This window comes from Pygocentrus nattereri, chromosome 16, assembly GCF_015220715.1.
Source record: "Pygocentrus nattereri isolate fPygNat1 chromosome 16, fPygNat1.pri, whole genome shotgun sequence".
Lineage (NCBI taxonomy): Eukaryota > Metazoa > Chordata > Actinopteri > Characiformes > Serrasalmidae > Pygocentrus > Pygocentrus nattereri.
The window spans coordinates 40,699,938-40,712,083 of NC_051226.1; the positions used below are offsets into that span (position 1 = coordinate 40,699,938).

Consider the following 12,146-nt stretch of genomic DNA (forward strand, 5'->3'; position numbering starts at 1 on the left):
AACACGAGTGGTGTTCAGTTTTTGGACTTCTGTGCAAACCACAGTTTATCCATCATGAACACCATGTTTGAACACAAGGATGTCCATAAGTGCACATGCCACCAGGACACCCTAGGCCGCAGTTCAATGATTGACTTTGTAGTCGTGTCATCGGACTTGCGGCCATGTGTTTTGGACACTCGGGTAAAGAGAGGAGCTGAGCTGTCAACTGATCCCCACCTGGTTGTGAGTTGGATCAGGTGGTGGGGGAAGATGCGGGTCAGATCAGGCAAGCCCAAATGTGGGTTTGCTGGGAACGTCTGGCAGAAGAACCTGTCAGAATGATCTTCAACTCAGAGCTCCGTCAGAACTTTGACCAGATATCGGGGGAGGTGGGGGACATTGACTCAGAATTCCGCAGTAAGTCAGACTCGTTCCCAGAGAGAGTTGGACTCCATGAGGGCTGCCCTTTGTCACCAATTCTATTCAGAATTTTTATGGATAGAATTTCTAGGCACAGTCAGGGGACGGAGGGTGTCTGGTTTGGTGACCTCAAGGTCACATCACTGCTGTTTGCAGATGATGTGGTCCTATTGGGTACATCAGGCCGTGAACTTCAGCTTTCGCTGGATCAGTTTGCAGCCGAGTGTGAAGCGGCCGGGATGAGAATCAGTACCTCTAAATCCGAGACCATGGTTCTCAGGCGGAAAAGGGAGGAGAGCCCTCTCTGGGTCAGGGATAAGCTCTTGCCTCAAGTGGAGGAGTTTAAGTATCTCAGGGTCTTGTTCACAAGTGATGGTACAAGGGAACGGGAGATTTACAGGCGGATTGGTGCTGGGTCAGCAGTGATGCGGGCTCTTTACCGGTCTGTTGAGGTAAAGAAAGAGCTGAACCACAAGGCAAAGCTCTCGATTTACCGGTCAATCTAGGGTCCCACGCTCACCTATGCTCATGAGCTTTGGGTAATGACCGAAAGAATAAGATCACAAATACAAGCGTCCAAGATGAGTTTCCTCCACAGGGTGTCTGGACTCTCCCTTAGAGATAGGGTGAGAAGTTCGGTCATCCGGGAGGGAATTGGAGAAGACCCCGGGGAAGACCCCGGACACATCGGCATGACTATATTGCCCAGCTGGCCTGGGAGTGCCTCGGAATCCCCCCGGAGGGCTAGTGGAAGTGGCTGGGGAAAGGGAGGTCTGGGCCTCATTGCTTAGGATGCTGCCCCTGCAACACAAACCCCGCAGAAGCGGAAGATGATGGATGGATGGATTTCTAAAGAGTTCAGGAGCTCTAAAGCAGAAATTGGCTCTCATGATTTTTGCCATGGTTGGTTATGTGATACAGAGGCCTACTTCTGTTAGAGACTTCATGAATCTAATTAAAATTTAATTGATATACAGTATGGGTTTATTTGCTTTATTGCTTTGCTTCATGTATACTTTCTCTTACTCTTGTTTTGATGCTGTTTCATATTTTCTCTGCCGTCTAGACTTTCATTCTGCAGTATAACAGAGGAGGGATATGCTGCACTGGCATCAGCTTTGAAATCAAACCCCTCATCACACCTGATGGAGCTGGATCTCAGTGGAAACGATCCTGGAGATACAGGAGTGCAGAAGCTCATTAATCTACCGGATGATCCAAACAGTAACCTGAAGAACCTGAGGTAGATAGTTTTAGAAATGCAGATATTGTGAGCTAATAAATTTCTTTAACACATTTAGTTTACAGAATATTTGTAGTATGTACATTGATGTAGAAATCACTTCTAGAATAGTCAGGATTTTTGTCATGAAAACAGTCTGAGAAAAATATTTCTGAATTCAGGAGATTTGTGTCTAATGAAGGACCTGTGGTGTGGTTCTAGATATTTTGTATTGTTTTCACCATTTAGTCTTTTGTAACAGATACCATTTGTAAAAATTCAGAATGGTGTGAAAGACAGAAGTGCGGAAGATCAGATGGTTGTAGATTTTGCAAAGAGAATGGAAATGGCTGTGGTGAACACGTATTTTCAGAAGAGGGAAGAACACAGGGTAACATACAAGAGTGGAGGGAAGTGCACACAGGTGGATTATATCCTTAACAGGAGATGCCACCTAAAGGAGATTGGAGATTATAAAGTGGTGCCAGGGGAAAGTGTAGCAAGGCAGCATAGGGTGGTTGTCTGTAGAATGAGGTTAGAAACAAAGAAGAGGAAGAGAGTGAAGAAAGAGCCAAAGATTAGATGGTGGAAGCTGAAGGAGGAGGATGGTTGCAGGCAGTTCAGGGAAAAATTGCAACAGGCCCTTGGGGGCAGTGAGGAGCTACCTGAGGACTGGGAAACTACAGCTAAGGTGGTGAGAGAAACTGGCAAGAATGTGTTGAGTGTTACGTCTGGTCAGAGGAAAGAAGACAAGGAAAGTTGGTGGTGGAATGAGGAAGTCCAGGTGAGTATTCAGAAGAAGAAGGCAGCTAAGAAAAAGTGGGATAACCAGAGAGATGAAGGAAGTAGGCAGGAGTACTGTGAGGCTAGTCGCATAGCGAAAAGAATGGTGGCAAAGGCTCAGGCCTATGATGAGCTGTCTGAGAGGCTGGACAGTAAAGAAGGAGTAAAGGACTTGTATCGCTTGGCTAAACAGAGAGATAGAGCTGGAAAGGTTGTACAGCAGGTTAGGCTGATAAAGGATAGAGAGGGAAATGTACGAGTGAGTGAACAGAGAGTGATGAGTAGATGGAAGGAGTACTTTGAAGAACTAATGAATGAGGAAAACGAGAGAGAGACGAGGACAATGGGGGTAGAGATAGTGGATCAGGAAGTGCAGAGAATTAGTAAGGTGGAAGTGAGGGCAGCTTTAAAAAGGATGAAGAATGGAAAGGCAGTTGGTCCAGATGACATACCTGTGGAGGTATGAAGATGTTTAGGAGAGAAGGCAGTGGACTTTTTAACCAGGTTGTTTAACAAAATCCTGGAGAGTGAGAGGATGCCTGATGAGGGGAGAAGCCGTGTACTGGTCCCCATTTTTAAGAACAAGGGTGATGTGCAGAGCTACAGTCACTACAGAGGTATAAAGTTGATGAGCCACACCATGAAGGTATGGAAAAAAATTGTTGAAGCAAGGCTAAGGCGAGAGGAACTGTGGTACTGTATGAGGAAGTCAGGTGTAGCTGAAAAGTATGTTAGGGTGGTGCAGGACATGTATGAGGATAGTGAGACAGTGGTGAGGTGTGCATTTGGAGTGACAAATGGTTTCAAGGTGAAGGTAGGGTTACATCAGGAATCAGCTTTGAGCCCCTTCTTGTTTGCAATGGTGATGGACAGGTTGACAGATGAGGTCAGGCAGGAGGCTCCATGGACCATGATGTTTGCAGATGACATTGTAGTCTGTGGTGAGAGTAGAGAGCAGGTGGAAGAGAATCTGGAGAGGTGGAGGTTTGCACTGGAGAGGAGAGGAATGAAGGTCAGTAGAGATAAGACTGAATACATGTGTGTGAATGAGAGGGAGGCAGGTGGAAAGGTGAAGATGCAAGGAGTAGAGGTCGTAAAGGTGGATGACTTCAAATATCTTGGGTCAACCATCCAGAGCAATGGACAGTGTAGAAAAGAGGTGAGGAAGAGGGTGCAGGCAGGATGGAGTGGGTGGAGACGGATGTCAGGGCTGATGTGTGACAGAAGGATAGCAGCAAGAGTAAAAGGGAAGGTTTACAAGACAGCAGTGCGTCCTGCTATGATGTATCGTTTGGAGACTGTGGCTTTGTCTAAAAGACAGGAGGCTGAGTTGGAGGTGGCGGAGATGAAGATGCTGAGATTTTTGTTGGGAGTGACAAGGCTGGACAAGATTAGAAATGAGCAGATCAGAGGGGCAGTGAAGGTGGAGCAGTTTGGAGATAAAGCCAGAGAGGCCAGGTTGAGATGGTTTGGACATGTGTTGAGGAGGAATAGTGGATATATTGGGCAAAGAATGTTGGAGATGGCGCTGCTGGGTAGAAGGAGAAGAGGTAGACCTCAGAGAAGGTTTATGGATGTAGTTAAGGTGGACATGGAGATGGTTGGGGTGAAAGTAGAGGAGGCAGTGGATAGGGCAAGATGGAGGCAGATGATCCGCTGTGGCGACCCCTAAAGGGAGCAGCCGAAAGAAGAAGAAGACGAAGAAGAAGAAGCAGAAGAAGAAGAATGGTGATAGAAGACTTGGATTTTTTTTCATCCATCAATTTCATCTATACACTAATATTTCACTAATAAGACATTATTTTACACTGTTTCTCAAAAATAAGTAAAATAATATTCTTATTATTAATAATTATGAAGAGATTTATGAGTTTGTGTTGCTTTTTCTACAGGCTACTGAAGAGTTCTACTGCTGAAGAAGCCTGTGATTCTCTGACTAAAGTTCTAGGAATCAACCCCTTACTGCTGAGAGAGCTGGACCTGAGTGGAAAATTACAAGGAGATTCAGAAATAAAGAAGATCTCTGATCTACTGGAGGATTCACACTGCAGACCTAACAAACTTCTGTATGTAGCTCCTTACTTTTATATTTCAATGAATTCTTTAAAAAATATGAAAGGTGAAATGATTATTACGCTTTATTATTTTTGTCATGTGAGCTACACTGTACTCATAGAAATACCTCCTTTTGGTTATTTTTATCAGTGATTTCTCTTGACGTTACCTTTTGTCGACCATCCCTCTCCTTCTGTAGGCTGAATAAGTGCAGTATTACAGAGGAAGGCTGTGCTGCTCTGTCATCAGCTCTTTGTTCAAATCCTTCACACCTGATAGAGCTGGATCTGAGTGAGAATCAACTAGGAACCTCTGGAGTGAAGAAGATCTGTGAAATGTTGAAGAATCCTCAATCTGTGCTACAGAGGCTACAGTGAGATCATTTATATTCCTAAGCTCAGTATCAGCATAGGCTGAAAGTTCGTCTTGACATTCCTTATTGTTTATCAGATTATTATTATTATTTTTATTAATTTGTATTCACGATGTCTCAGCTAATGAGCTTTTTTGTGTAAAAGACTCTAGAAAGACAAGGCACACACAGACATAGATAAAAAAATATAGAATAATTATATCCACAATTTATGTGAATGAAATGCATCATGAAATTCTGAACAGCTCAAAAGATGTAAAGGAAAAATTGGTTCTCATGATTTTTGCCATGGTTGGTAATGACATGCAGAGGCCTACTTCTGTTGAGGACTTCATTAATCTACTTTAAATTAAATTGTTATTCAGTATGTTTTTATGTGCTTCAGTGTTTTTCTTCATGTATAATTTCTTTTATTCTTATTTTGATGCTAAAGTTCACATTTTCCCTGCTATCTAGACTTTCATTCTGCAGTATAACAGAGGAAGGATATGCTGCACTGGCATCAGCTTTGAAATCAAACCCCTCATCACACCTGATAGAGCTGGATCTCAGTGGAAACGATCCTGGAGATACAGGAGTGAAGAAGCTCATTAATCTATCGGATGATCCAAACAGTAACCTGAAGAAACTGAGGTAGATATTTTTAGAAATGCAGATATTGTGATCTAATAAATTTCAATAACATATTTAGAACATTTGTACAACATTTGTAGTGTATTTATTGATGTAGAAATCACTTCTAGAATAGTCAGGATCTTTGTAATAAAATCACTCTGAGAGAAATATTTCTATATATAGGTGCTCAGTGTCTAATGAAGGGCCCACTGCTTATCTCTAGATATTTACTCTCCTATTGAGCATTTAGTCATTTGGAATATTTACCCATTTTAAAATTCACAATATTGTTTTAAAATGTTATTTTGTCTCTGCCATCAATTTCTTATATACTATAATATTTCACTGAAACAGCAAGACATTATTTTACACTGTTGGTCATAAATAAGCAAAAAAAATTCTTTTTATTAATATTGATGAAGAGATTTATGAGTTTGTGTTGCTTTATCCACAGGCTACTGAAGAGTTCTACTGCTGAAGAAGTCTGTGATTCTCTGACTAAAGTTCTAGGAATCAACCCCTTACTGCTGAGAGAGCTGGACCTGAGTGGGAAATTACAAGGAGATTCAGAAATGAAGAAGATCTCTGATCTACTGGAGGATTCACACTGCAGACCTAACAAACTTCTGTATGTAGCTCATTGCTTTTATATTTCAATGAATTCTTTAAAAAATATGAAAGGTGAAATGATTATTATGCTTTATTATTTTTGTCATGTGAGCTACACTGTACTCATACAAATACCTCCTTTTGGTTATTTTTATCAGTGATTTTTCTTGACGTTACCTTTTGTCGACCATCCCTCTCCTTCTGTAGGCTGAATAAGTGCAGTATTACAGAGGAAGGCTGTGCTGCTCTGTCATCAGCTCTTTGTTCAAATCCTTCACACCTGATAGAGCTGGATCTGAGTGAGAATCAACTAGGAACCTCTGGAGTGAAGAAGATCTGTGAAATGTTGAAGAATCCTCAATCTGTGCTACAGAGGCTACAGTGAGATCATTTATATTCCTAAGCTCAGTATCAGCATAGGCTGAAAGTTCGTCTTGACATTCCTTATTGTTTATCAGATTATTATTATTATTTTTATTAATTTGTATTCACGATGTCTCAGCTAATGAGCTTTTTTGTGTAAAAGACTCTAGAAAGACAAGGCACACACAGACATAGATAAAAAAATATAGAATAATTATATCCACAATTTATGTGAATGAAATGCATCATGAAATTCTGAACAGCTCAAAAGATGTAAAGGAAAAATTGGTTCTCATGATTTTTGCCATGGTTGGTAATGACATGCAGAGGCCTACTTCTGTTGAGGACTTCATTAATCTACTTTAAATTAAATTGTTATTCAGTATGTTTTTATGTGCTTCAGTGTTTTTCTTCATGTATAATTTCTTTTATTCTTATTTTGATGCTAAAGTTCACATTTTCCCTGCTATCTAGACTTTCATTCTGCAGTATAACAGAGGAAGGATATGCTGCACTGGCATCAGCTTTGAAATCAAACCCCTCATCACACCTGATAGAGCTGGATCTCAGTGGAAACGATCCTGGAGATACAGGAGTGAAGAAGCTCATTAATCTATCGGATGATCCAAACAGTAACCTGAAGAAACTGAGGTAGATATTTTTAGAAATGCAGATATTGTGATCTAATAAATTTCAATAACATATTTAGAACATTTGTACAACATTTGTAGTGTATTTATTGATGTAGAAATCACTTCTAGAATAGTCAGGATCTTTGTAATACAATCACTCTGAGAAAAATATTTCTATATTTAGGTGCTCAGTGTCTAATGAAGGGCCCACTGCTTATTTTTAGATATTTACTCTCCTATTGAGCATTTAGTCATTTGGAATAGTTACCCATTTTAAAATTCAGAATGTTGTTTTAAAATGTTATTTTGTCTCCGCCATCAATTTCTTCTATACTATAATATTTCACTGAAATGGCAAGACATTATTTTACACTGTTGGTCATAAATAAGCAAAAAAAATTATTTTTATTAATATTGATGAAGAGATTTATGAGTTTGTGTTGCTTTATCCACAGGCTACTGAAGAGTTCTACTGCTGAAGAAGTCTGTGATTCTCTGACTAAAGTTCTAGGAATCAACCCCTTACTGCTGAGAGAGCTGGACCTGAGTGGGAAATTACAAGGAGATTCAGAAATGAAGAAGATCTCTGATCTACTGGAGGATTCACACTGCAGACCTAACAAACTTCTGTGTGTAGCTCATTACTTTTATATTTCAATGAATTCTTTAAAAAATATGAAAGGTGAAATGATTATTACGCTTCATTATTTTTGTCATGTGAGCTACACTGTACTCATACAAATACCTCCTTTTGGTTATTTTTATCAGTGATTTTTCTTGACGTTACCTTTTGTCGACCCTCCCTCTCCTTCTGTAGGCTGAATAAGTGCAGTATTACAGAGGAAGGCTGTGCTGCTCTGTCATCAGCTCTTTGTTCAAATCCTTCACACCTGATAGAGCTGGATCTGAGTGAGAATCAACTAGGAACCTCTGGAGTGAAGAAGATCTGTGAAATGTTGAAGAATCCTCAATCTGTGCTACAGAGGCTACAGTGAGATCATTTATATTCCTAAGCTCAGTATCAGGAGAGGCTGAAAGTTCATACTGACATTCATTCTCGTTCATGAGATTGTATATATATTTTTATTTTATACATTTTTATTAAGGAAACCTTAGCCATTGAAATTTTCATGTAAAAGTTACTAGCAGGAATATGGACCAACAATTATAGATTAATAAATATAAAATAGTTATATTAGTAGATAATTGATTGAAATACAGTATGAACTTCTGAGCAGCTCAGAAGATCTAAAGCAGAAATTGGCTGTCAGTATTTTTTACATGGTTGGTTATGTGATGCAGCGGCCTACATCTGTTATGGATATCCTACATATACATTGAATTTAATTGATATTCAGTATGTTTTTATGTGCTTCAGTGTTTTTCTTCATGTATACTTTCTTTTATTCTTATTTTGATGCTAAAGTTCCCATTTTCCCTGCTGTGTAGACTTTCATTCTGCAGTATACCAGAGGAAGGATATGCTGCACTGGCATCAGCTTTGACATCAAACCCTTCATCACACCTGAAAGAGCTGGATCTCAGTGGAAACAATCCTGGAGATACAGGAGTGAAGAAGCTCATTAATCTACTAGATGATCCAAACAGTAACCTGAAGAAACTGAGGTAGATAGTTTTAGAAATGCAGATATTGTGACCTAATAAATTTTATTAACACATTTAGTTTACAGAAAATTTGTAGTATATTTATTGATGTAGAAATCACTTCTAGAATAGTCAATATTTTTTGTAATAAAATCACTCTGACAAGAATATTTCTGAAATCATGAGGTTTGTATGTAATGAAAGGCCCACAGCTTGGTTCTAGATATTTTCTTTCCTGTTCAGCATTCAGTCTTTTGGAACAGTTACCAATTTTAAAATTCAGAATATTATTTTAAAACTTTCATTTATTTTTAAACATCAATGTCATCTTACTAAAATATTTCTCTAAAAACACATTATTTTAAAACTTTCATCATAAATAAGCAAAAAAATGTTCTCATTAATAATAACAGATTCATGAGTTTATGTTGCTTTTTCTACAGGCTACTGAAGAGTTCTACTGCTGAAGAAGTCTGTGATTCTCTGAGTATAGTTTTAGGAATCAACCCCTTACTGCTGAGAGAGCTGGACCTGAGTGGAAAATTACAAGGAGATTCAGAAATGAAGAAGATCTCTGATCTACTGGAGGATTCACACTGCAGACCTAACAAACTTCTGTATGTAGCTCATTGCTTTTATATTTTAATGAATTCTTTAAAAAATATGAAAGGTGAAATGATTATTACGCTTTAGTGTTTTTGTCATGTGAGCTACACTGTACTCATACAAATCCCTCCTTTTGGTTATTTTTATCAGTGATTTTTCTTGACGTTACCTTTTGTCGACCATCCCTCTCCTTCTGTAGGCTGAATAAGTGCAGTATTACAGAGGAAGGCTGTGCTGCTCTGTCATCAGCTCTTTCTTCAAATCCTTCACACCTGATAGAGCTGGATCTGAGTGAGAATCAACTAGGAACCTCTGGAGTGAAGAAGATCTGTGAAATGTTGAAGAATCCTCAATCTGTGCTACAGAGGCTACAGTGAGATCATTTATATTCCTAAGCTCAGTATCAGCATATATAAAGTATAAAATAGTTATATTAGTAAATTGATTGACATACAATATGAACTTCTGAGCAGCTCAGAAGATCTAAAGCAGAAATGGGCTGTCATTATTTTTTACATGGTTGGTTATGTGATGCAGAGGCCTACATCTGTTATGGATATCCTACATATACATTGAATTTAATTGATTTTCAGTATGTTTTTATATGCTTCAGTGTTTTGATTCAGGTGTACTTGCTTTTAATCTTATTATGATGCTAAAGTTCACATTTTCCCTGCTGTCTAGACTTTCATTCTGCAGTATAACAGAGGAAGGATATGCTGCACTGGCATCAGCTTTGAAATCAAACCCCTCATCACACCTGATGGAGCTGGATCTCAGTGGAAACGATCCTGGAGATACAGGAGTGAAGATGCTTGTTGATCTACAAGATGATCCAAACAGTAACCTGAAGAAACTGAGGTACATAGTTTTAGAAATGCAGATATTGTGAACTTATTTAGTTTATAGTACATTATTAGTATATTTATTGATTTAGAAATCACTTCTAGAATAGTCAGGATGTTTTTTAATAAAGTAATTTTGAGAAAAAATATTTCTAATGTTTAGATTTAGTACTTATTGAGCCATTTGTTTATATTTATTATTTATGTTAAAAGCATGGCTTACAGTTTTAAAGTTAGTGCTGTATTATATATTCTCATGTTCAGATCTAAGCTGTTATCAGGATATCTGTCTTTAATGATGAACCCACTGCTTGTTTCTGGATATGTTTTTCCATCCCTTTAAGCATTTATTGTTCTGGACACATCAGCTACTTTGAGAATTCAGAATGCTATTTAAAAAAACAGCATTTTTTAAACGCTGAATTTCTTCCAAACTTTAATATTCATCTAAAATCTGCATTTAATTGCACTTTTGCCAAATATTGGGTAAATGAATTATTATTATTATTATTATTAATAATTATTATTAGAAAAATCAATCTGTCTTGCTTTGTCTACAGGTTGTTAAACAGTTCAATGGCAGAGAAAGCCTGTGATTCTCTGACTAAAGTTCTAGGAATCAACCCCTTACTGCTGAGAGAGCTGGACCTGAGTGGGAAATTACAAGGAGATTCAGAAATGAAGAAGATCTCTGATCTACTGGAGGATTCACACTGCAGACCTAACAAACTTCTGTGTGTAGCTAATTGTGTTCGAATTTCAATTTATTCTTTGAAAATTTTTAAAAAGTGAAATGATTATATTTTTGATATTTTTGTCATGTGGGTTACACTGCACTAATAACAAAATTACTTTTATTTGATCATTTTTTCAGTGAAGTTTCTTGACGTTACCTTTTGTCGACCATCCCTCTCCTTCTGTAGGCTGAATAAGTGCAGTATTACAAAGAAAGGCTGTGCTGCTCTGTCATCAGCTCTTTCGTCAAATCCTTCACACCTGATAGAGCTGGATCTGAGTGAGAATCAACTAGGAACCTCTGGAGTGAAGAAGATCTGTTCACTGTTGAACAATCACTACTGTAAACTGCAGAATCTGGGGTGAGTTGTTGTTCTCTAACACTGTTTGCTTATTAGCCAGCTATTAATCTTAAACCTATAGTACTTAAGAAGGATACATGGCTAAGAAAGTGAGGCACTGAATCATGGGCTCAGAAATGTCAGCACAACCATAATAATATTGTTTTCATATGCTAAACAAGATTACATTAAAAAATTGCATTTACAGCATACAGGGCATTTACAGGAAACGTTTGCAAATAAAATCAAATTCATACAATTTTCCCATGACCCTTAATCTATATCATTAGCCAAAACTTGTTTGCTGTCCACTGTTTTCCTCTTTACTCATAGAAGCTTTATATGCACATACACAAATGATTGATTTAATCAATTATTAAATGACACAATTGATTAATCCTGGTGACGGTATTGTGCAGAATTCTGACTTCCCTTTGAATGCATGTGCATCATGCAGACATATGGGCACTAATGCTGTGTTTCAGATTCAGATAAATTAGGTATTACATTATTTTTAAAGAAGCCACAACAGAAAATTCTGCCACTGTATGTGGCAGCATTCCACAGACCACAGCTGTAAGAAGAACTCTTCAGAAGAGTTTACTTTGGCTGTTGACTACAGCCTTATGGAATAAACCAGATGTCAATTTTTTTTATTTTTCTGGTAGCCATGGATGCCAAACTTTCATTCTTGAATTGCAGACAAAATCAGTTTAGTACATCAAAAATAACAGTGTTATTCTGCCCTTGTCCACCGTAAACAGTCTGTTGCTAAAGCTTTCCTCTAAAAGTCAGTAGTGGAGCCAAAGAGCAGCTTTGCATAATGTGCCTCTAAAGCTCCTTTCCCAAAACTGGAACTTTGATTTGTCTTCCATTTAATTATTTTTTACATTAATTTTTACATATTATTTTTATTACAAATAGAACAAAGCTACATCAATTTTACAAACACATACAAAA

At 38.2% G+C, this 12,146-nt stretch overlaps 1 protein-coding gene across 1 annotated transcript in view; it reads left to right on the top strand.

Moving 5' to 3' along the window:
* Positions 1-12,146, top strand: part of LOC108414337 — a 679,571-nt gene that overhangs the window by 602,537 nt on the left and 64,888 nt on the right. Inside the window, 15 exon segments of the mRNA XM_037546145.1 lie at positions 1,469-1,645; positions 4,300-4,473; positions 4,662-4,835; positions 5,292-5,468; positions 5,905-6,078; positions 6,267-6,440; positions 6,897-7,073; positions 7,510-7,683; positions 7,872-8,045; positions 8,504-8,680; positions 9,103-9,276; positions 9,465-9,638; positions 9,950-10,126; positions 10,671-10,844; positions 11,034-11,207. Of these exon segments, the coding sequence (XP_037402042.1) occupies positions 1,469-1,645; positions 4,300-4,473; positions 4,662-4,835; positions 5,292-5,468; positions 5,905-6,078; positions 6,267-6,440; positions 6,897-7,073; positions 7,510-7,683; positions 7,872-8,045; positions 8,504-8,680; positions 9,103-9,276; positions 9,465-9,638; positions 9,950-10,126; positions 10,671-10,844; positions 11,034-11,207 (2,625 nt within the window).